General features: G+C 43.1%; 1 protein-coding gene across 1 annotated transcript in view; it reads right to left on the bottom strand.

Moving 5' to 3' along the window:
• Positions 1 to 26365, bottom strand: part of SEL1L3 (SEL1L family member 3) — a 100824-nt gene that overhangs the window by 68530 nt on the left and 5929 nt on the right. The window contains 6 exon segments of the mRNA XM_036852909.1: positions 4008 to 4023; positions 4026 to 4065; positions 7069 to 7184; positions 7537 to 7658; positions 9293 to 9419; positions 19652 to 20222. Of these exon segments, the coding sequence (XP_036708804.1) occupies positions 4008 to 4023; positions 4026 to 4065; positions 7069 to 7184; positions 7537 to 7658; positions 9293 to 9419; positions 19652 to 20222 (992 nt within the window).

The following is a 26365-nucleotide window of genomic DNA, read 5'->3' as shown; positions in this document are numbered from 1 at the left end:
TGATGGTCATCAATTTTGCTGACATAAGAGCTGAGCTAGACAGTTCAAAAGCCCAAGCCAGTCCCTTCCGCAAGCCTCAGACAAGCTGGCAAACTATCTTTATTCTTATCTGGATGTGGGAGAGTGCCCTGGTTTATTACTGTGGAGGACCCAGCAGTGGGGAAGGATTGCCTGCCTCTGTCTTTAACTAGGCCTCACTCAGAATTAGGGAACAGTTTTGGCTCATGGGTTCTTTTTTTGGCCACACCACATGGCAGGGACATGTGGGATCTTAGTTCCCCGACCAGGGACCAAACCCGGGCCCCCTGCAGTGGAAGCGCAGAGTCTTAACCACTGGACCACCAGGGAATTCCCTGCTCATGGGTTCTTTAGCAGGGGAATTTAAAGCCTCAGAATAGCTGTCCCTCTCACCCCTTAAAGTAATTCTCATTTTAAGTGTCACTTCCTCAGGGCCTGGCCTAAATTCTGGCCCCTTTGAGATCCTCTCAAGCCAACCTATTTATTTCCTTCCCTGCATTCATCACAATCTGTAATTTTAAATTTATTTGTGAATGTATTTGTTTAAGATCTGTCTTCCCCCCACTAGATTTTTTAGTTCCATGAAGGCAGGGATGGACTGTATTCTTGTTTTTCATCGTTTTATTCCCAGAGTCCAGCACTGTGTCAGGCATGTGGTAAATGTGTTGGGTGAATGAATATATACTGGATGGATGGATGGATGGACAGATGAATGAATTCGACACTAGAAAAGTCTGCAGTTGTTACTGCAGCACTGAACTTCTGAGCACTTAATTCCTGATCTTCCTACACCACTTTTGCGGGGGATAACAGCTATCATTATGTTTACTTTACAAGAACAAATAAAAAGGAGGATTAAGAGGCTTTCCTTGGAACACCTAACCATCTACAATATTTGATGTTTAGTTACTACCTTGGCCCATTCTGAAATCTCTCTGGTGAATGAGATTCCCAGGTGGGCCCAACATTAATTCTTTAGTTAACCACAGGAATCCCAGGTGGGCCCAACATTAATTCTTTAGTTGTTCTATTGATGGAGGGGGTCCCAGGAGTAGGGGAAGGGCAGCTGAGACAGTGGTAAGGGGAAGTCTTGGGCCTGGGGACTGCTCGTATTACCAGGTAAGGAATCATTTCAAAGCTTTCACCAGGATGTTGAATCGGTATGTACCTGAAAATCAGTCCTGAATTCAGGAATCTTACATGATCATACTGATTCCATCTTTACTTAAAAGTTTGTAATTTCGTTCATCATGGATCCTTTACATTAATCTTGATTTTTTAAAAAACTGTATTAGGGGCTTCCCTGGTGGCGCAGTGGTTGAGAATCTGCCTGCTAATGCAGGGAACACGGGTTCGAGCCCTGGTCTGGGAAGATCCCACATGCCGCGGAGCAACTGGGCCCGTGTGCCACAACTACTGAGCCTGCGCGTCTGGAGCCTGTGCTCCGCAACGGGAGGGGCCGTGACAGTGAGAGGCCCGCGCACTGCGATGAAGAGTGGCCCCCGCTTGCCACAACTAGAGAAAGCCCTCGCACGAAACGAAGACCCAACACAGCTAAAACAAACAAACAAATAAATAAATAAATAGAGTAGCTATTAATTAAAAAAAAAAACGCAAAAAAAAAATACTGTATTAAATGTTATTTATCATGACTATCGTTATGAGCTGAATTGTGTTCCCCCCAAAATTCATGTTTAAGTCTGAACCCCCAGTACCTCAGAATGTGACCTTATTTGGATATAGGGTCATTGCAGATATAATTAGTTAAGATGAGATCATACTGGAATAGGGTGGGCCCTTAATCCAATATGACTGGTATCCTTATAAAAAGGGGAAATTTGGACAAAGACAGACACTCACACAGGGAAAATGCCACGTGAAGTTTGGCTTTATGCTGCCACAAGCCAAGGAACTATTAGAAGCTGGAGAGAAGCTTAGAACAGATCTTTCCCTAGAGCCTTCAGAGGGAGCATAGCTCTGCTGACACCTTGATCTCGGACCTCTAGCCTCTAGAGCTGCAAGGCAATACATTTCTGTGGTTTAAGAGTCACTCAGTTTGTGGTACTGTGTTCCAGCAGCCTTGCAAACTATATAATGACTAAGTTTGTTGGTGTCTCCTTACATTTTATGCGGAAGGTGCCTCCCTTGCCTCACCTAGTCCCAGCCCTGGATCTTACTGTGATTCACTCCGCTCGTGTCAGCAGCTATGCTTCTGGGATTTAAGAGGAAAGGAAGCCCTTACATCGAAAATGAAAAAAAGCTTATGAAATTCAATCGGTTGTCAAAAAGTGTCTGAGGTTGCATGTGGGTGTCAGGGGAGAAAGGGCAGGCATTATTTTAGACCTCACATCCTGAAATGCAAACCCTTAATTCTGGGGCAAAACAGGGCACTCGAAGAGATTTCTAAACGGGCCACACATCAGCTGTTTCTCCAAAGCAAACTCCCAGGCCTTTCCTATTCTCAAACTCTTCATAGAAGAGTCCATGGCCGTTGGTTATATAACAAACGCATATCTGTTGAATTCTTCCTCACTGGTCTAAATCCACCTGGTGCACTTAAGACTTTGCTCTGTTCTAAGGCCTCAGCCTCTATGCTTCAATATAGCTATCAAGTCACCCCCTGACTTCTCTTTCGCAGGCTAAGGAATAACACTGCTTTAGCCTTTCGCTATAACTCTAATCCTTAATCCAGTCATGAAAATAGAATTGTTCTAAAAAAAAAAAAAAAAAAAAAAAAGAATTGTCTATGTGCCCAGAGCCTAAAAGAAATTGTTTGACTTAATGTAAACAGAATGGTGGGGGAAAAAAAGAAGTAGAATGTACGTCCCCTACTCTGCTGTCATCACCCCTCTTTGCTTTCCTTTCTCTAATAATTGGTTTCCAAGAAAATTTGGATTGTGTGGAGACTCTGAGTGAATGGAGCCTGTTTGGAGAGATGGTTTTTGGCTGTGCGTAGTGAAATGACTAAAGGATGAAGGAATGAACCACCCCCCATCCCCCAGCCAAAGTGCCAACAGTCCTGATACATTTTTTTATACATTTTTGTTTTTGGCCGCACTGTGCAGCATGCAGGGTCTTAGTTCCCCCGACCAGGAATTGATCCCATGCCTCCTGCACTGGATGTGTGGAGTCCTAACCACTGGTCTGCCAGGGAATTCCCCTGATAAATTTTTAAAATTATACATATGAAGCTGCTAATTTTATTTTATTTTTTTAAGCTGCTAATTTTTGTTTCTGTCCTTTACTTATTCTTAAGCATTTGAATTTATATATATATATATATATACATTATATATATATATATATATATATACACACATTATAATATATTGATATATATATATAAAATCTAGCTATGATGAGATATCCCGAGTTCCTAAAGAAGAGCTCATGCCCCATTTTTCTGACACTGTAAGACCACTCTTAAACAGGATGTAGAAGCAAATTAAAATATATGACAAATGAGGAAAAAGACCCAATTCTCAGTTTCTGTAACTCTTGTAGAGAATCGTTATATAAGATTGAAAAGTTACCCCAATATCAATAGTTGCATACGTTTCAAATTTACATTATAAACATAAATATGAAGGCTGTCTGCTTTTATGTCTATACTAGGCCAAACTTACCAACCCTTCTCAATAAGCAACATAATACTTTATTTTTCCGAATCCTTTGTAGAAGATAATTTTCAAAGAAAACAAATTATAAAGTGTCATGAAAGGAATAATTTACAGTGAGATCTGGAGAGAGAACAAGTTTCTCTTGCTTGGAAAAAAAAAAGGTTGTGGGGAAAACACGGAGAGTTTTTGTACATTTAAAAAAGAAAAAAAATAGTACAAAGATTAGCTACAGGGCAGATTAGCCACAGTCCATGCTTGAAAAAACTGAATCAGACAGGGTGGGAATAACTTCAGGGTTGAGGGCTAACGTATGAAGGTTCCTTAACCCTCATCCAGCAAATTTTGAATCAAAAGAAAAATCACACTTACCTAATGGTCTGATTAGGTAGTCTTTCAAATCCTGTCCAGTGCTGGTGGTTACTACTATCTATGTTGGGAGAGATACACAAGAATCAGTTATGCCTCAAGACCCCACATCATAAATACAGTCCTTGATATCAGTTACTCGTAAAATAGGCTTCATAGTCTTTCACCTGATCAGTTTCTGCAAAAAATAAAAGGAGCAATTTACTAGCCCTGTGTATATTTTGAGACTTAAGACACAATTTCTCCAAATGACTTTTTTTTTTTAATTAATTAATTTATTTATTTATTTGGGCTGAATTGGGTCTTCATTGCTGAGTGGGCTTTCTCTAGTTGCGGCGAGCAGTGGTTTCTCTTGTTGTAGAGCACGGGCTCTAGGCGTGTGGGCTTCAGTAGTTGTGGCACACAGGCTCAGCAGTTGTGGCTCGTGGGCTCTAGAGAGCAGGCTCAGTAGTTGTGGCGCACGGCTTTAGTTGCTGTGCGGCACGTGGGATCTTCCCGGACCAGGGCTCGAACCCGCGTCCCCAGCATTGGCAGGAGGATTCTTAACCACTGCATCACAAGGGAAGTCCTGACTTTTTTTTAAAGAAGTATTTTGGTCGTTTTATTTTTATTTATTTATTGAAAAAAATTTTTTTGGCCACACTGTGTGGCATGTGGAATCTTAGTTCCCGACCAGGGATCAAATCCATGCCCCCTGCAGTGGAAGCTCCGAGTCTTAGCCACTGGACCACCAGGAAAGTCCCTCCAAATGACTTAATGTGATAAAAATATCTATAATGCAGTTTCCCCCAGTGGGTTGTGGATACTTCCACACTACCAGCCAAAGGTTCATTTGGTGTATTCGTGCTTGAAAGCTTGTTGCGTAAAAAGACAAGGAAATGTGTAAGATACAACAAGGAGTTCTTGGAATTTGACTGTGATTCCAGGAGAGCCTTAGGGGGAAAAACAAGACAGGGGATGAATGTTCTTCATGCACTGTGGCTTCCCAACCTCTCTCCCTCAGCGCTGAGAATTGTCACTGTCATTTCAATGGTGACAATGTTTTCGTCGCGAATGTTGTTAGCTGTCATGTATTCTTCTCGTGTCTGGGACTACAACATAAGCCCCTGGGGTTAAGGGGCTTAATTTATTCCCCCCAGTGCTAGCGCAGAGCAAGTGTTCAGGAAACACATTCTGGCTTAATTAGATTGTCGAAGATATGGCTCCACACCATGTCTATGAAAGAAAAGCTAACCCATAAAATCCAACCCAATTCAGCCATATAGAGCATGTTTGGTTCAGAGAAGAAAATGAGTCAGACCAGTTGTTTCTCTAAACCAACCATTACTTTAAGCCAATGTGTCCATTTAGTCAAAGCAATGAATATAGTAGTCTCACCACAGAGCTGGATTTTGTGTAGAAAAACAATAAGTACTATTTGGAACCTATGTGATCAGAGAGACCAGATGGATGGAAAGACGAAAGGGCAAATGGCAAAAGTTTACTAAAAAAAATCTACTTCTTTTTTCTTTCCACTGCATCTGGTCTTCCTAATTCTCCTCTCCTGTTTTACCCGATCATGTACTCTGCCATTAAATTCATCTCTTTAATTAAAGAACTACTTTGATTTACTCTTCCCCGAAAGCTTCGATGACGCTGTGCTGCCTTGCAACTAGAAATTTAAATTCCATGATATTCAAGATTCTCCACATTCTAGCCCTAAAGACATTTTTTTCTTCTATTAGCGTTCTATAGGCAGCGAATTTCTACTCCAAACTGGTTTATCTGCCAACCTCCAATGATGTGCTAAAGTACCCCCTCCTTGCTTCTCCATTTAAACTCTGCCCATCCGTAGGAACCTTCTTTATGAAACCTCCCCTGAGCACCCCAGGGTGAAGTGCTGTCTCTCTTCTGTGAATCAATACGAATCATTTGGCAATTAAGCTCGCCTTATGACACCCCTTCACCTGCTTAATGTGACTTCCATAAATAGTCTGTAAGCTCCTTGAGCAGAGTGCCTTGCATACAGCTGGTGCAAAATAATATCTGTGATTTGCTCTGATGATTTGATACCTAAGTGACACATGGTACTGAGCTGACCTTAAGAGGATGCAGCAACCAAGCTATGCCGCCATAATCCTCATGCAAATGAGAAGCTAAAACATGGACCACAGCAATGTCACCTAACAGCATTAAGGAAACAAACATACAAAAACTGCCAGCTAACATCTTACAGACTCTCCTCAGGAAAGCTACAAGGACTGACTTGATTTCTTTTCTCTTCAGAAAAAGGAAATGTGATAGACCTAACCGCCAAGGGAAGTCTGTGTATTATCTAATACACAAGACAAACAAAATGTCTTTTCCAGTTTTGTTATCGGAAAATTACAAATGAACAAGAAAAGCTGAGGAGAAAATAAAGTAACCAGAAAAAAGGAGCATACTGACATCGTATATATGAAGAAATGGAATTATCTTCAATTATAGCAAGAGGTTTGCCATAATCCATAAAATCTGTGTTATGAAAGCTTGAAACTATTATGTGCAGTGTTTTATAGTACAAAGTAGTTAAAGAACCTCCATCTCACCAGAATTATCACTTAGGTTTGTTGGTTGCTATTTGTCGGTTTAATGCCAAGCATAAGCAATTGTTTTAACTGCCCAAAACAGTCATACCATTTCTTGGCTGAACTAACCAATAAATTTCCTGTAAAAAAGTTGTAGATTTGATAACACTATATAAATATGGCCAAAGCTGTCTTAACATTTATCTCCCCAAAGCCTATCTCGCTAGGAGAAAAGGCTTCAATTGCTCAGATAATTGTGGTTATGTAGCTGGCTATATTATTTACTCATTCACAATATAGTCGAAAGAAGCACTTTAAAAGTTAATTAAATGGGATAGAATTCTTATGATTTAAATTTCCAACTATAAAAATTTGATTAAAAAAGTGTTATGGTTGTAAAAGTTTATCAGATACCACAAATTTGTTTTTGCTGATTTCCTAGCTCCCTGACTTTACAGCAATGCTTAAAGTTAAGTGACGATGTTGATATGAATCACGGTGGAGCCAGCTTTCAGTACCTGGCCGCCATTAAAAGACATATCCAGGCGACACCACTCCTTCAAGGGTATGGTGAATTTCGTTTTTACAGCAAGGTCTTCTCCTTTGACAAGATGCATTTGAATATGCAAGTGGCCTAAAAGGAAAATGAAAGCTTGTGAAAATGACAGAAAATACTTAGGAGTGATGAAGGGGCTATATCTTTTCGACGACTGTCCTAAAAAGCTATAAGACTAGATCACATTCCTTCTTCCTTTAAATAAAAGCAAAGCAAAGCAAAACAAACAAAACACATATGTGCATTCATCTGTATATGTTTGTTTTAAGCTTCCAGAAAAAAAATTTAACTTGAATCCCATATTTGGAAACCATCATTCTCATTGAATTGCCACGTTGACAACATTCCTTATTCTAGACAGACGTATCTGCCAGTAGACAGAGCATAAGAAAACTACACTATCGTTCTAAAGGTTCTGTTTCATACTTACCCTCTTCAGTAAGAAATACAGAAGGCGTTCCGTACATCTCATTAGAATCAACAAAATACAGAATCCCACAGAGATTGGCCTTGCAATAATGGAGTAAATAAAGCCACAGTGAAACAGTAAACCTGTAAGAGTGAAGAGAAAAAAAATTCTGCAGATTGATATCATCCAAGAGCAGGTAATTACAGTTAACAATGACGGAGTAAATTGCTTTCTTTCCAATGAAGGGATGAATTTGCCTTCGTGTTCATCATGGGAGATCAGCTTGCAAAGCTTGATTTTTGAGACAAAGGAGGTAGTTATAGTAACTGCAAAAGACAGGAGTTAAGCGTCGCTGTACAAAACTAGCAGACATGGTACCTTGCACCAAAAACTCTTCCTGTGCCTTTCTGAGCTTCGCACAGGCCCACTATTTGAATCCTTGATTAAGGCTTATAAAGCCAGACACAGAATAAAAATCTGGATTTTAGTAAGAGGTGACTTGATAAGTTGTTCTAATTTCAATGATTTAAAAAAAAACATAATTAGGGCTTTTTGAGCAATTTTGTTTCTTTCAAAGATAAAAGCCGTAAGGCAGAAAAATGCCATAATTTGCAAATGGCACCACTATATGCTAATCAGGACACACAGATACAATTTTAATGCCCATATTAGGTTATTCAGTATCACAGTTCTGGCTGACCAATGTGGAACAACTACTCTAATTGTTCCATTTCTGGACTAGGGCTATTTTAGTTGAAAAAATATTGTCCATCTGTGATTTGTGGAGTGAGGATAAAATAACAGTGGTCAACTTAACTAGGACACATTTAGCCAAGCTATGTGATCCACCAATCATTCAGCAAATATTTGCTGTTAGAACACTTGCTTGATGCCACACATTGTGCTAGTGACCAGCAGTTTAAAGATAAGCTGGGAGTAATGCATTCTGCACGTGAAACATGAATCAAGGTCAAAACCCGTACAGAGAATGCTCTCCATTACCCCAGTAACCAATTCACAGTTTGGGTTAAAGGGGCAGCAGCCCCAGGTTCTTTGGGGACTCATCCCAACAAGACCTTTAGAATATTCTGGGCTTTATCATCTGGCCTTCGAATCGGTGGTAAGATATGCAAACAGATGGTACCACACAGCTCCCTCCTGACCCACCCAGCTGAGCAAGCTCATGAAGATAAGTTATTACAAAGGAAGCTTAGCAAGAACATACGCTTAGTAAAGTGACTCAAGATCTTTCTACAGCCAGCAGCATGGGAAGAATTAAATCACCCTGCTAAATCCATCCAGTCTGAGGTGAACCACGAACAATTTTCAGCATCTTCAATTCAGCAGAAGGAAAAAAATATATCTGGGTTTTGCTGAAATCAGTGGAGGAGATCAGAAGTTGTGAGATTTCAAGCAGTTCATCCAATCTTCCAAGACAGAAAAGGCAAAGTGAAGGCTGCAATCTGGCAGGGCTGTGGCTGGCTGAACCTGACACCTTGCAAAGCCTCAGGATCCAACACCTGACTCACCTACTTGGGTCATTCCCAGCACCAACATACAAGGTCAAGCGAGGATTGATTGCTAAGTGCAAGAATAATTTCAGAATGCTTTGAGGTTCCCAGGTCCACAAATTCTGCCTAAGCTATGTAGATCTCATCATTTTTCCAAAGCATATTACAAAGGTAGGTCTTCCTAACTGGCTCCACTAGCCTGCTCTGGTCCTCAGATAAAAAGAGCACTACCGCCCCACCGGCCCCCATCACCGGCCTCTTCTTACACTGGGTAATCTATCCGCTGGCGTCGGGTGGCCTCTAGCTCTCGATTCCGAAATCTCGGGAACTTCTTCACAATGCCTGTGTTTTCTCCACTGGAGGCAAAGAGAAAGCCCAGGAGGGTGACCACATCTGTAAACAGCAAGACGGCTGCCTTTTAATTATTTCCAGAAAAACACTGCTTCCAACATCACATTCTTCCTGGAACCCACTGCCTAGCTCCCATCAAACATTTAAATGAAGATTCTGAAAATATTAGCAAACATTTATTGCACACTGAATATATGCCAGGCACCTGAGAAGCACTTTACAGAGCTATCTCAATTTGTGTTCATAGCAACCCTATAAAGGAGATTCTTTTTTAGTCCCATTCTACAAATGAAAAGCCCACGGTATAGAGAGGTAAAATAACTTGCCTAAGGTAACAGAGCTAATAAGTAGTAGAGCGAGATTTCAAGTTTCCAGCTCAGGGTCTATGTGCTTAACCATTTTACATCCTGCCCTTCTAATGCTAAGAAAAGCATTTTGAAATTATGTAATAGTAATAATAGTTAACACTTCAGTAGCACTCACTATGGTCCACACTACTGTATAAAAATATATATATATATATATCTATATATAAATTCATTTAATCCTCATTATTATCCCCAGTCTATAGATGAGGAAATAGATGCACAGATGCCAAAATGCTAACATTTATTTAACACTTAGAATATGCCAGGCAACATGCTAAGCACATTTCAGGAATAATCTTGCTTAGTTTCACAATTTATGAGGTAGATTCTATTACTGTCCCCCTTTAAACTGAGCCTTAGAGAAGGTTGAATAATAAGAGGTGGAGCTGGGATTCAAACTCGAGCAGTCTGGTTTCAGAATCTATGCACTTAAAATTGCATAGTTTTTTTTTTTTTCATCTGTGCAGACTTTCCACATAACCTCAACATGTTACCCTATGCAAATATTACTAACCATACTCCTTAAAACTAGGGAGGCTTCCACTTTATTTTGCAAATGTGTGAGAATTCTGTGGTTCTAGAAAAGAGGAGCATCCATAACAAATCTGAAAGGGAAAACTGAATTATTTCATCTATATTTAATACCTACAAGGCTAATATGGATTTTTTTATTTCCAATACCCCACCCCCCTTCAAAGAAAAAAAATTCACCGAATACAACCTAGAAATAAAGATCACTTTTCTCTTTCTTAAAATGTTCCTTGGTTTAAATATCCATAATTAAATGGTGGAAATAATCTATTTTCCTGGGCTTCTTAGAGTTGACTTCTGCGCAAGTTACCGAATGCCAATATTGGAAGAAATTACAGGAGCCTCAGCCCGGGATATTGGACACCCCAGCTCTCATTCCTCAAGGGGGAAAAATGTTTTATTATATAAAGAGGTACCTCTGGTTCATTACAACTTGGAAATCATAAGAGCAATGTTTTCATAGTCTCAGAAATGCATTTGGAAATCCAAAAGCGTGGAGTTATCAATTCCAACAAAAACACTTCAAACCTTATTTCTTTGCAATTTGAGCTCAATTTGCGCACACCGGACTTGCTGGTTAGTTACGGGAGTGGAGGGAGGGGATTAGAAGTGGAAATACTGCAAGGGTGTCTTCAGAATCCAAGGAAAAAATTCACCAAGAGGTTGATATCAGCCAACCTTGGTTGGCTTCCACCATGTTGAGTGGAACATAAGAGACCAGACGGTCATGTTTGCCCCCTGGGAAGCCTTCTGCTAGTGATTGATGTTGAGTTATCCAGTGTAGAGTAGAAACATTTATCAAAATGAACAGGATTTCATTCTGCCCAACCTGACTCCAGTAAAAGGAGGCTTCATAAAGGAGGTTTCCAAAGTGAAGGGAGTTAAAAGTGAATGTTGATGAGCCATTCCTTTATCCAGTGATCAAAGAAAAGCTGGCTGAATAGGAGAACTTGCAGCAAAAGACTGTGGAGGGAAACTCTAAGATGCAAAGATCTAAAATAATTTTTATAAACACATATCTTTTGTATCCAACCAAACCAAAGTGATGGTGGTTCTCTTGTAAAATCAGTAGCTCTAATGGTTCTTTGATTTGGAGTTCTATTACAATTTTCCCTCAGTATAATATTGTCTTTCCATTTCATTAGAAATAACTAATATGAATGAAATTTGGGGGCAGGGAAGGACTTCAGAATTCACCTAGCCCAGGATAACATTTTCTAGTAACTGACTGGCTGCTTGGAGTGCTATAAATGATGAGTGATGGGTGTCATAGGCACTAGAATGGGGAGTAACAGTACCAGTGCCATGCCCCATTAAAGAATTTACAGGTAGGAACACTTAAGCCCAGAACTTGGGCCCAAACAGGTTAAATGGCTCGCTTACATAGAATGTAAGCTCCAAGAAAGCATGCACTTTACTTCATTCATTATTCCATCCTCAGAGCCAGAAGAGTGACCAACACTTGATAGAGCCTCCATAAATATTTAGGGAGTGAATGAATGAATGGATGAATGATCAAATGAGCATAGTTGTGGCCAAGTCAGAATTTGAACCTGTCTTTCACCCAACACGTTCATAATTTTATAACCTGCCCCATGCTGCCCAAGCCAAAAATTAAGTCTCTCTTTTTTCAGGTCCTTCCCCCAGATCCATTTCTTTGGCTAATCTTGAATGAGGAAGTTAGGTAGGGAAAAGGCATCATTATGACGTAAACACAAAATGCCAGGAAAACAGTTCAGGTTTGGAACCTACCCCCTTGGTCATTTTGCTTGTTTTATTTCCTCAGATTCTAGAGCAAAAAGAGGCATTAGATACAACATGGTGCAAACGCCTTCATTTGGCGACAAGAAAAGGGTTAGTGTCTTGTTGAAGGTTGTATAACTAATAAGAGACCCAGGTATGACTCAAACCTGGTCTGCCACTGCAAAACAATGAGCTTTTTATTAAACCACATCACATCTCACAAGCCCTCACAGAGAGAGCTAGGACTGATGTTCAGCTGGCATGCCCCTGAGCGGCTGTACTGGTTGTTAAAGTACCGAAACATGTCAGTGTATTGGTTAGATGATTGGTGTTGCCCTGAACCTCCAAAGCCCCCACCCACTACCCATCCACCCTGGCTTCTCCTTCAGAGTAGAACCCGGCTCAGCAAGGATCTCCAGCACCATCCTGTTTCAGCACCAGGGCCAGCGGCCGGGGGAGCCTGACTGGGGCCCCCAGCTCATACTATTTGTTAAGTATTTTGAGTATCATCCTGAGCGGAGTGGCTGGGGGGTTACATAGCCCAGTCTCCAGTTCAGCATAGTGATCAGAGCCCTGAGAGGACACCTGCTCTGGGGAAGGGCCCGTTTCTACATAACAAAGCCCTATTCAGGATGAGCTTCAAATACATCACAATGATGCAGCTGAGATCCTCAGTCCCTTTGTGGGGAAGTTAGAGATAGTCTTGAGGCAAGGAATAACTGTGGCTAAAAGTTTGTAAGGGGAACCTGGAGGAAAAGAAGCTAAGAGTTTCCCACCCAGAGAAGTAAAATTAGAATGTCGATAACTCAATCTGCTTTCCAAATGCAGGACACTAAACAGGCAGCAGCGATCTGGAGTTTTATTTTCCTTAAAGCCAAAGCCTGAGAACAAAAACTCTACCTTCTAGCAAGTATGATTTAGGTCAGAACTTCCACCCCAAGGATACTAGGCAGTGAAGTGAGTGACTAAGGAAGTCTGTAACATACTCAATACTAGGAGTCTTAAGAATAAATAAATTCCACTCCCAGTAATTTAACCCCCAAAAATATTTATTTGTGTGTACAAAGATACATGTACAAGGATGCTTGGAGAAACCTTGTTGTTGATGGTAAAAGACTAGAAATGACCTGCATGACCATCAGCAGGGGACAAGGTAAATAAATTATGGAGTGTCAGGCAATGTAATGCTAAGGAGCTATTGAAAAGAAAGGGGATGTGTAGCAAGTACTGACATAGAAAAATCTCTGCCATATTGTTAATGAGCGCAGGGCCGAGTCTATAGTATCCTCCAACGTGTGTATGAAGAGAAGGGGCTATCAACCTAATGCTTATATGGGCAGAGAACATTTCTGGAAGGAGACACAGAAACTAGTGTTATTGAGTTTGCTTCTAGAAATAGGACCAAAAGAGTAGGGTGGGTGGGAATTTACTCTTCCCCCAAACCCTTTTATGCTCTCTGAACTTTCCACCAGGTACATGTATTACTTTTTTGGCTACAAGGGAAGAGAACAACATCTCCGAGCATTTCCGTGCAGGCGGGGAGAAGGAGCCAGCCGCATGCAGAGGTCTCCCCGCGCTGGGCGCTGTGGTGGTTCAATCCGCTTCAAAGAGGCAAAGTCCAGTGGGTGAGGAAAACAGGGTGATCCAGGTCAGTGAAAATTCAACTTATAAAAAAGTGTATTCCTTCTAAGTTAGAACCTGGGTTAGGACTGTATTAGCATATTTCAGAGAGGTGGCTTAGCAAAGTTGAAAGAATCAAGAACTGGGACTCCATTAACGAGTTCCCTGGGCCTCAGTGTTCCCCTCTGTAAGGAGAGAATGAGAATACTGTCCTTCCCTGGGGCTACTAAGGGTTAAATGAGACATTCTGTATAGGAAAAGTGGTTCAAAAATCATAAAGGGCAATGCAGATGCTAGGTACTCATTAGCAGTATTACTGAAAAATCCAGTCTACAGTGATTAACTGGGGGAAAGAAAGAACTGTGTCTTTTTTTTCCCAGAAGTATCAAATGTGTAGTTCTTATAGTTACAAAAAGTATTGTCATGTCATTAACCTGAATTGTCTCACTGAATAAACTGATATTTTCACAGAGACACGTAAAGTCTGTCTCCAAAATTTGACTTAGTCTTCTATGGTTTTGTTGTAAAGGAATTTTGTTATAAGAAATTCCACTTCCAATCTATTGGACCTGAAAATGAGAATGAATTGTTAGTGAAAAGAGAGTGGAGAAGAAGGAAACTTCCAGGTTCCCCAGTTTCTGACTTAAGAGGGAAGGTCAGGAAAATGTTCATATAGGTAGAAGTAGGACAGAATGCTTACTGCACCTGACCCTGGCATTTAAGAACCTCCAAAGTGCGGCCCCAACCTGCCTTCCCAGTCTTATTTCCTGAATTGCCTATCTCACACTTGAGACTCTACCTGAACAAATAATAGTTCAAGTGCTGCTACTCCACACTTCACCTGTGGCAGACATCGGTAATCAATCCGCATGGCACTCTTTCTCACTAAGCACAGACTCGGCCTCAGAATCCCTCTCAGCGCTGTGCTCTAGGTAGCCACCCCCATCGCTCTGAGCTGGCGTGCAAGATGAAACTCATTTGCCATCCCTCACACCAAGGGATGCAGGCTCGTCCCCACTCCCCCATCAGTCTGCATTGCCTCCTCTTTTTTTTCCCTTCTGCCTGGATGCCTTTCCTTTATTCCTTTTCTGACAGTGAAAACTCTACTCATCCTTCAAGTTTCTGTTCAAATGGCACTTCCTCTGTGAAGAACCCTAGCAAAGTGCCTAACACGTCGACTGCTCAGTAACTTTTTTCAATGAATAAGTGACTTAAATAAGTAAATAGCTTCATGATGTCATCTGGCAGTATAGCTTAATGGTTAGGCATGGTGTTTGGGAACCAAACGACCTGGGTTCAAGTCCTAGCTCCATTATTAGCTGTGTGACCTTAGACAAATTACTCTACCTCTCTGAGTCAGTTTCCTCCTCTGTAAATAACGACAGTAGAGCACGGGGTGGATTAAATTAGATACTCGCACAAAGCAATTAGCCCAGTTCCCGGCACATAGCGAGTGCTCAGTAAGGGAAAGTAGCTGTTACGATTGGTAGCTGTGTTTACTTCCTGTAAAACCACCTTAAAGAGAGGGACCATGTCTGCATCTTGGAGCCTCCAGACTTAGTAAAGAAATTGGTACGTGATAGGTGTTCAATCAATCTTTATTGAATTGAACATGATACACATCATAAGGGGGTGGTGGGTACCAACAGAGAACTAGGGGAGGCTGGAGGGTAGAAAGTTAATTTCTGATGTGAGAATCAAAAGAAAAGAAAAGTGCTTTGGGGGAAGGAGGGGAAATTTGAGCTGGCTACTGAAATATGAGTATGATTTTGCCAGGAAGACATGAAAGATGGCACTGGGGGTGGGGGAGTGTTGGGGGGCAGCCAGGGACAGCAGCTGCCTGTAAAAGAAGCTTCTTTAGCCGAGGCATAGGGGTGGGAGATCACAGACTCAAACTAGAGGGCATGTGCAGGGTGCAGGTGAGCTCATGTGTGGTTGCAAAGGAGAATCACTGCAGCTTTATCCAGCTCAGCCCAAACGGGCTCCACCCGGGAAGCCTCAGAGTGTGCTGGCCCTAGGGAAGGCTCGTGGGTGCCGCCCATCCCCACATGCTCCCTACGATAGCCGAGTGAGGGTGCTGTCACAGTGTGATGGTCACACATCAGCTAAGAGAGAAAGGGTCCTTGCCCCTTGGCCCACAGCATTCATCACTCAATCAACAAACAGTCACCGCGAGCCTGCTGCGTGCAGGGCGTCGCGCTGGGCACTGGCACCAGACAAAGCGGGACTTATGGAGCCTGTGTTCTAGTATGGAGACACTCAACAGGCAAATAAGCCATTACATATATTTAATTACAAGGTCCAGCCGTGCCAAGGCTGTGAAGGAAATAAAAGGTGGATATCGATGGGACGGGAGTAGCAGGGGTGGGGCTGCCGCCTTAGATAAGGTGGTCAAGGAAGCTGTCCCGGATGAGACGCCATTTGTGCAGAGGTAGGAATGAGATAAGAGAGGAAGCCACGTAGTGATCTGGGGGAGGAGCATCTTAGGCGGAGGGGACAGTAATGCAGATGTCCGAAAATGGGAGCGAACTTGGTACATCAAGGGAGAAGCAAGCAGGTCTGCGTGGCTGGGACAGGTGGGCAAGGGTGAGCGTGGCAGAGCGTGGCAGGAGATGAGGCCAGCAAGGGGACAGGGACAGATTCCACAGGCCGTGCTAAGGGACATGGCTGACCCTTCCTGATGTGATGGGAGGAGCCGCCTGCAGGGGGTGCGGTGAGCTGCTTGCACCGGCTGCCGTGTGAGGAACGAGGGCAAGTGGGGAGGCCATTTGCAGCTTATGGCCAGAGTCCAGACAGGGACAGTGGCGGCTTAGACTAGGATGACAGCAAACACTGGTGAGAAGCAACTGAATATGCAGTGACGGGCCGAAGATAGAGGCAGCAGGGCTAGCTGACCTGTCAAAACAGGACGTCAAGTCCAGGTGCGCCCCTAGAGCTACCCGCCTGTGTGGTTGATTTCTTCCTCTGGGTGAGTCAGGCACACGTGTGGCTGGTGAGGGGCAGCAGCTAATGGCCGGTGCCCTCCCCCAAGGGAAAGGACAATAAGTGGCCCCAGGCAGGGGGGACCCAGCCGCCGATGGCCCACACACCCAGGATGCAGGAGGAACAGGTGCATCCGAAGGGCACGTGGCCGAGCCTTGGCACACACGTGTCCTGAAAGGCTGCCGGCTTCTGATCTGGGGTCGGTTTACTCAGCGGGGCGGGACAGAAGCCGGCTGCACCTCCACCGACAATCAGCCCACCGGCCCGGCCTGGCAGAGTCCCAGCCCAGGAGGTAAGCTGCAGAGCGTCTGGGCGCACACAGCTCGGGGCCTGGGAGCCGAAGCTAAGGCTCTGATGGAGGGGGACTGCAGCCACACTCACAGAACATCGGTGAGTGAGGACTGGGCTCTCTCTTTGCAAAGAAAAAGAGAAAAGGCAAGCGAGTCAGGGGGTGCTTAGTTCAGACGCAGACCTCTTGTATGACATCAGGCACTTGACACAGAAAATGTCTCCCCCCACCACCCCACACCAGGGCTGGCTGCAGACTGTGACGAGGCCAGGCCTGAGAGCTCCCCCGTGGCGCCCTGATGCCACCTTGTTGTTCCCACTTGACTCTTGCTCTTCAAGAGCCGAATAAAGAAGCCCCTGCTGGGAACAAGCCAGAGGCCTGGCCCCCTTCCATCGCGCAGACAATATCAAGAACAGAGGTCGTGGACACTCTGACAGGACTGCTGCAGGCACTCTTTTGATTTGTCTTTTTAAGGGAGGGAGAGGAAGTGCTCCCCTTTTCTTAGCCATACAAACAGTTGGTTTTGAGGGTGGATGAAGCTCCCCGCACCTATTTCCAGTGACTCTTACTCTTAGAAAAGGTTTTCCTCTGCGTTATTAGACTGGTTCTCACCCCAAAAGTAATGGTCTGAAGGAGGCAGGGAGAAAAAAAATCCCTCTGTGCTGTTCCTGAGCCCTGTGAATAGGGGAAGGAACAACAAAAGAAAAGAAAAGACGTTTCACAGTTTAAGGGTATGTTCAGGAGCCCTAAGTACTCAACCGGTTCGTAAATGACTTCATTTGAAAACTTCCAGCTTGCAATTCAGTCATTCTTCAATGAGAAATATGTGATTTGCCAAACATGAAATGGAATCATTAAGCCCTGACAAAATCAATCGGAGGCAAAGCAAAACTGTGGCTGCGTGTGCCCCATGCTTCCTTCTCCTTAACAAATTAGATATCCCTGCGGAAGGCATTCCAGATGGATACTAGCATGGGGTTCTGCCTGGAAGAGGGACGCACACTGATCATCAAAACGCATGCAGCTCGACGATTTCAGAGGCTTAATTGCCCACCCCACCCTACCCCCAATGTGCGCACACACACAGGAAGGGAATTTGTCTTCTTCTTCTAGTTATTTCTGTATTTAAAGCACTGCACAAACATAAGCCAGACACAGAAGACGGCTATTAAAATAAAATGTAGGATGAAATTGTCTAGAACTACGCACACTCAAAAGTGCATGTAAAAACCAGTGTAAGCTGAATAAGGTCTGCAGTCTAGTTAAGAGTATTATATCAACGTCAGTTTCCTGGTTTTGACATTGTACTATAGTTATGGAAGATGTCACAGTTAGGGGAAGCTGGGGGAAGGATACAGGGGACTCTCTCCCATTTTTACAACTTCTTACAAATCTCTAATTATTTCAAAATAAAGAGTTTTTTTTTTTTTTTTTTTTACTGCCAAATGTGTTGGCTCTACAGCAAGTGGGCTCTGGCCCTTTAAGTTTTCATTATATGCAGGGGTGTTTGGGGGTAGCCCCAGGAAATACTCACTGCCAGTGTTCTCACTGTGTCCTGAAGTCACCTTGCTCCAAACCAGTCCTCTTGGAGACTAAGAGGTGTCAGGCACGTCCCTGGGTCTGCTGTCACAGGCCTGTGGACTTCCTCCACCCACCAAGCCTGCCTGGGGGTCCAGCCACTGCAACTCAAAGTCCCACCAGCTCTATCCCTGCTCTAGAGGTTCTCAAGCTTTAAGGTGCATCAGAGTCATGGGAATGTATTTAAAATGTGGATTCCAGGGCCCTGCGCCCCACAGATCCTGGCTGAGCAGGACATAGATGAGGACTGGAAATCTGCATTTGCAACAAGAGCCCTGGTGATTCTGTTGCAGGTGGTCTTAGGCTCCCACTTTAGGAAACACTGCCCGACTCCGGGCGGGTGCCTGGGAGTGTGCCTGGATAGGCTTTCCGTTGCGGGATATGGAGAGGAGCTGGCAGGCGCTCAGCATCCATACAGCAAGGTGCCCGCGCGACAATGGAGAGAACTTCAGCCCCCCTTCTTCTAAATGCACGCAGCCAGAGAGCTCCAAACCCAGTGCTTCAAAGAGGCTGAGAAAGGGCACGGGAGCCTCCTCTACTGATCCTTCAGTGGCTGTGACCCTGTGACGTTTAGGATACAATACAGAGTTTGCATTCTATCATCACTATGGCTACTACTTTTTACTGAGTGATGATTATTGTGCTGAGCACATTTCATTTAATTCTCACAATACTGCCCTGAGGGAATTGTTATTTATTACCCCCATTTTACAGATGAGAAAACTGAGACTCTGCAAGTTACACTGGCAGAAAGTGGCAGAGCCAGGAGTTGAACCCAGGTAGGCTTGGCTGAAAAGCCAATGCTGCACGAAAACTGACACATGTGGGATTTTTGAGGGAGATGGGGAGGAAGATTCTCCTGATCCTCATTTCAGTGGCACTAAAGCTCCTTTCCAATGCAAAGCAGATCCAAGCCTCTCAAGGTACCCCTTCCATGGCTCTTTGTCCCTCTCTCACCTCCCTGTTCAATCCTATTCTCTGCTACTCTGTCTCTTCTCAACACCTTTTCACTTTTCCTCTTTTGTCCCCAAAGTCCAAAATTACAGATTCCATTTGCTTTGTCCCCCACCACTAATACAAGAATTTTCCCCTCCCCTCCTCTTATGATCCAAGCTGTCTGAAAAAAAATGAGAATTAGGTTCCTAGCAAGGCAAACGACCTACCATTCTCGAGAGCGCACTGGGGAATCTTGTTTGCTCGAAGGTTCCAAATATAACCCATGTTCCACTCAAGGCACACCTGATGATCTTTGAAAGGGCGTTCAAAAGGTGGGATGGTCTTCAGCAGGGTATAATTCTTTGCTACAGCATGTAGCAAGTTTTCCTCCCATTTAACATTCAAGTCTCCACTGCTATATTGGTGAGTAATCCAGGCGCGTAGTATCACCACAGATACCGAAATGGAGTGTCTGATGAAATAATCATCTCTATAAACCATGATGCTTGGAAATTTCACATGTACTATTTGTGTCCTGCTGGTGTGAAGATGTTTCTCATTCTTCCACCTTTTTTTGTACACGGGAATGCTACTTCTGAACTCAGATGAAACCACTGCTTCCAAATTGACAACACAAGGCTGAGAGCATAAATACTCCACCGAGACTTCAGAAACGTTGCGAACATTTCCTTCAAAGACAGTGAAATAAATAAAGTCTTTGTAAGCCACGCTCTGCTCAGCTCTGGGTATCACCGACGTCGTCAGGGAAGTCTGCCTACCCAAAGATGGTACAAAATTCTGAAAAGAAAAAAAAAAATAGAGAAACCTTAAAAATGATCATATTAACAGATACGTGAATCATTATTTTCCTGGAAGAAAAAAATATCCATTTACATAATGTAATGAAAGTGGAAGATAAAAGATGTCAAAAGCACTACCGAATAATTGGAGAAAAACCAACATACACACAAATGAAGATTAGGCCACATTAAACTCCCTCTCCAGACTCAGTAGCATCTGCTCATCAAGATGGGACTTTCAAATCTACGTGGCAAACATTCCAGAGTTGGTTTCCAAATGATGGAGCTAGTTCACGACAAAGCCAGGAGCAGTGAACGTGCCTTAAAGTGAAAAAGAGGCAATCCAGCTCCAGACATTTCCAAACTATTGTCCTGACTTCAAATGGTGGTCAAATGCAGCCAAATCAAAGGATGGGAGAAGAGTTCAAAGTGCACCGGAGAGAACACATATCAGGGATGCCAGCTGGGGCGCTTTTTCTCCATAAGTTCTGAGCTAGGACAGGCATGCATGATGAATGGGCCAGCAAGAGGTTTCTATTGCTCCAAATCACACACAGGCAGGCGTGGACCACAAGCTGTGTTGTCTGATTCTTTCATCATGCATGGCGCCACAGGTGCCAAGAAAGATTTTAGCTGCAGGTTTATTTATCTAGTTCTTCATTTTTTCATTTTTATTTTATATTGAAGTATAGTTGATTTACAATGTTGTGTTAGTTATCTAGTTCTTTAGATGATGAAGCCCTCTCAGTGTGGACTTTCCTTCCAGAAGAAATCTGGAAAGTTTGGTCCTGAAATTAAGGCAATGTTTTGATCATGAGGCACGGATGGATGGATGCTAAGAGCTCTTCTAAATGTGACTTTGAGATTTAGACATCCGTAACACAATAGCAAAAAGGTTACTTTGGACCAATTTACACCCATTAGAATGGCTACTATTTTTTTAAAAAAAAACCACAAGTGTTCGAGAGGATGCAGAGAAATTTGGAACCCTTGTGTATCGCTGGTGGGAATGTAAAATGGTGCAGCCACTGTGGAAGGCGGTACTGTAGTTCCTAAAAAATTAAGCACAGAATTGTCATATGATCCAGCAATTCCACTTCTGGGTCTATATCTAAGTTGAAAGCAGGGCTTGGAAGAGATATGTTCATAGACTTACACCAGGTTCACAGCAGCATTATTCATAGTAGTTAAAAGGTGGAAACAACACAACTGTCCACTGATGGATGAACAGATAAGCAAAATGTGGTATATACACACAATGGAATATTATTCAGCCTTAAAAAGGAAGGAAATTCTGACACATGCTATAATATGAATGAACTTTGAGGACATTATGCTAAGTGAAATGAAAGTCACAAAAGAAAGAATACTGTCTGATTCCACTTATATGAGGTACCAAGAGTAGTCAGATTCATAGAAAGTAGAATGGTGGTTACCAGGGCCTGGGGGGAGGGAAAATGGGGAGCTGTGGTTTAATGAGTACAGTTTCAGTTCTACAAGGTGAAAAGAGTTCTGGTGATGGTTGCACAACCACGTGAAAGTACTTACTGGCACCGAACTATAAATTTAAAAATGGCTAAAGTGGTAAATGTTAGGCTATAAATATTTTCACCACAAGTTTAAAGAAAAAGGTCACCGTGGTCTTCTCCAAAGAAGGAAGAAATAGGGACCTCTTTCTTCAATTCTGGCTTAAGGCTGTAGGAGGGCCAAAGGTGAGTAACACGCGAAGTCTGGAATCAGAGAATCATGTTTACAAATAGCAGACACATGGCAGAACATGGCCTGCACTCCAGTCAAACTAAATGCAAATCCTAAGGGAACACAGCACCAAATGACAGTAATTCTGACTGGGGGCTCTGGGAAAGGCTTTATGGAGGAAACGGCATTTCAGTTGGGCTTCGATGGATGAACAGAAGTTCTTTAGGTAGAGAGGCAAAGGGAGGACACTGCGAGTGGTGTGAACAGTTTAAGTAGAGACATGAAAGGAGGGACAGGCGGCTGTCCTGGGGGTCTAGCAAGCAGCCGGGTTTGGCCAGAGGACAGAAGGGGGGTAAATAAAGACACAAAAGGACACGGGAATATGAGGGTCACAAGCCCTTGGTGATAAGCCAGCCCACCCCAGTTTTCAGACGAGGACATGGCAACCCCGAGGGGATGTTCTCCGACATCCCGCAGCTGCAGGCTTAGCAGAGGCCGGCCCGCAAGCCGGGCTCCTTTTCCTCATGCCCACTCTGACATTCTCCACCCCACAGCACACACCATGAAACCAAAGATTTGCTGTTCCACAGCTGCCTAAGAACTGCAGGCTGATTCTGCTTTCATATGAAGACAGATACAGCCAGCATTTGTCCACAAGCGATGGTTTATTCATTTGGCCAGATGTGCCGAGACGTGGCCCCCTTCTCAAGATTCAAATCGAGCTATTAAGCCCATAGCAGCATTTAGCCGAAGCCAGAGACTGCTGGTGCTGATGGGAGCTGGACCAGAGTGGTGCCCATGGGTGACCTGCGCTCCTCAGTCCAAATGCCCCCAAAGGCTTCCCTTTCTCAGCTCCCCGGAAGGAGACATTTGCTTATTTAGTGAGACAATAGGGAGCAGAGTCCAGGATATGCTGTGGTATATTAAATATCACATTGTGTCCCTTCTCAAAGAATGACTTAAAACCTCTTCCTCATTCTTTTCATGTATACCTTAATACCTCACCCAGGCCCCGTTCTCCCACTTCAATTTTTTTAAATCACATTTTTATTGCTGATGCTAGGAACTCCAGTGAAAACCTCTTTTAAACAGAGCTGTCTGATTTCCTTAAATTTCATTGGAAAGTGCAGTTAATTCATTTACATCTTATTGCTAAAACTGCCCCAGCCCACTTTTCCACGTTAATAAGCACAGCATCATGCTAAATATAGTTTCACTTTTGCTTGGTGACCCACAAATTTCCAGACCCCAGGCTCATCATTGTGGAGATGGGTGGTGACAGATGAGAATGAAAAAGGTATGGGACACCTGACTGTGTATTCTCTCCAGGACTTTTTCTTGAAATTCTGTTTTTAAGGAAATCTCCATATACGCACATGAAGATCATTTTGTTTTCACTGGCTTCAGAGTCTCAAGTGAAGTAAAAGTAAATTCCAGGTTGATGGGTCCTAGATGTATGCTATCTGACATGGTGGCCACAAGTCATACTAAGCACTTACACTGAGATGTGCTGTACGTGTAAAAGATACAATGGATTTCAAAGACTGAACACAAAAAAGGATAAAAAAAAATCTCATTAATAATTTTTATACTGATCACATGTTGAAATGATAAGATTAAGATACAGTGAGATCAATAAAATGCATTACTAAAATTAATTTTACCTGTTTCTGTTTACTTGTTTAGTGTGGCTACTAGAAAATGTGAAATTACATATGTGGCTCAAATTTGTGGCTCACATATTTCTACCCAGTGGTGCTATGCTAGATCTGAGGTCAGAGACTTTTCCTGTAAAAAAGGGCCATATGGTAATTATTTTGGGTTTTTCAGCCGCTTGATGTCCATCTAGTGTGGTATCAAGAAAGCAGACACTGACAACACACAAGCCAGTGAGCATGGCTGTGGTCCAGTGCAACCTTGTTTACAGAAAAATGTAGCTGGCCGGATTGGCCCGGGGGCCATGGTTTGCAGATCACTGTTACAGACTATCAAGCTTTTATTCTAGATAGAGTTTTTGTATTATTAGGTATTATTTATTTTGTCATTTTTATGAAAATGTGTTCTCATTATTTTAGATTACAGCCATTTTCAAAGATGACAAGATCATATAATAATCAGCTGAATTAGAAGACCACTTAAAGTGCTATAGAGTTTTAAAGAACACAGAGGGACAGAAGATAGACTTTTTAAAGGAACAATCACATAGGGGAAATAAGATGAATAACCCAGTCAGGCATCATTTCCTATACATGTGGTTGATGGGGCTTGATTTGCTATTTTGCCAAGGGTCCCTCATAGGTATGTTGACACCTTGCTAATGTTTCAATAAAGATCTAAGTAGGATGAGAAGTTGGAGCTAGGCTAGGAAAAGAGGTAGAATTTCATGGTCTGATGGGTCTTCCCTGGCGGTCCAGTGGTTAAGACTCCACGCTTCCACTGCAGGGGGCACAGATTCCATCCCTGGTTGGGGAACGAAGATTCTGCAAGCCACTTGGCGCAGCCAAAAAACAACAACAACAACAATGAGAATTTCATGGACTGAGATAGATGTTTAAAGAAGTGAGAGAAACAGTGACAGCTGGGGAACAAGAGAAGAGCAACTTCAGGGATAGGGTGATGTCCCTAATATGATGGGGGTATGCCAGCCCCAAAGAGGACCTCAGAGTTACTGTATGTGATTTGAGGAGCATGGTCTAAGTCCCTCAGGAAGGTTTCACAATCTTCCTTCTCGTGGGCACCTGTGTAACATAGGAAGCTGGCATCTTGTGGGTTGGAGCAGACCCAGCGGGCAGCTGCTACGCCATGAGTCGTGGCTACCTCTGTTATGTACAAAACCAACACCGATTAGAGACACATCACATTCTAAATATTGATTAAGCTGCAGCTGATTTCCTGGCTCAAGTTATGTGTGTGTTATGAGCTATTTCCTGCCAGGAAAATAAGGCAATTAACTTGAAGAGTTTCAGCTACGGGCATGACACGTGTCCAACCTTCATAAGGTATTTTCACATGCCAGGTTGCATTAACATAAGCTAAAAATTACCCAAACGTTCCTTTGTTTAGAAATTATGAAGCCAGAGTCCACGTCTTGTTCATTGTTACGTCCCCGGCTTATAAGATAGAGCTCGGCACATTGTAGAGTTTGGCTAAGGGTTTTTTGCTGAAATAAGTACCAGGCGTGGGCATTTCTGCCAGGTGCCTCGGTGGTCCAACTCAGATCAACTGCCCCACAGCCCTGGGGGCACCTGCATATAAACCAAAGCACTCGATCCAATCTTGAATCCCCACGAAACTTTCCTGACATTCACAAGTTCTTTGGGGCAGGTGGGGGGATGGGGGTTGGCACTTCTCTGTTTTTCATCCAGCCTCATTAATCTCCTTCCAAAGAACATTTCACTGGGCCCCTGGGGGTCAGAGTTGACCCGGGGGACTGTGAGGTCAGAGAAGGTGGCACTCGCACCCACCTTGTCCCGTTAGGGTGGACTTCTCCCTTTCAGGCAACTGCCCTACATTCTAGAACTTTTCCATTTCCCCACACCAAAAAATATAAATTAAAAATTTTAAATTTCCTGCCCCTCCACCCCCTGTTGGACTCGTGCTCATCTGGCGAGTTCACCCATGTTAATGTGATAATGAAGAAACACTGCGGTAATGTCACATCTCTGCATTTCTAGGCCAGCCTGGTGGAGATAATGCCTTAAAAACAAAGGCCAAATGCACTGCAGCTGTAAGCAAGATAGTTGCGGTGTAAAGGGCACCTCTGTGCCCCTCAAATTATGCCATTTAGGCAACCACATAGATGTTTCACCTCGGAAGCTGCTGATCTGCTCCGCACACAACGGGAGCTGGGCCCTGAAAGATGCCTGAGCCCTCAAACATCTGTTTATACCAGAATGAAGCCCTAATCAAAGTCAAATTTGACAACATCCCACACAGTCACAAAACATAGATTCCTTTGTCTTTGTGTAATTGTGTATGTTTTGTAAGTTTTTTTTAAAAAAGACAGAAATGGGTCATTTCGTGTGTGTTCCTGATAAAAGACCCCAAATTGGAACTCTAAATGCATTCCGTTCAGCCTGGGAATCAAGAAACAGATGAACTTAATGTATCTTCTGGATGGAAAAAATAATCTATCAAAACCACATGAACTTTTTTTAGGATGAGTCCATCTCATTCCTTTAAAAATCAGTAAGAGGAAACTCTATTCAAATAACCTTCCCTTGTTCCAAAGATGTGAGAAAACTTGGCTCTTTTCTCTATATGATCCACTTATTATTTAAGGAAACAGAGAGATTAGAAAATCTTAACTCACGTCACTTGTGTCTCTCTATGGGAAGTCCATTTACACTTACATGTGCATGTGGGTATGTCGGATTGCAAACAACAATTGACTATTTTTCTTATCCTTGTCCATTCCGCCCCAGTCACCTAAGAAAACCTTGG

This window comes from Balaenoptera musculus, chromosome 5, assembly GCF_009873245.2.
Source record: "Balaenoptera musculus isolate JJ_BM4_2016_0621 chromosome 5, mBalMus1.pri.v3, whole genome shotgun sequence".
NCBI classification, from domain to species: Eukaryota; Metazoa; Chordata; class Mammalia; order Artiodactyla; family Balaenopteridae; genus Balaenoptera; species Balaenoptera musculus.
This window is presented reverse-complemented; position numbering and strand designations above follow the sequence as displayed.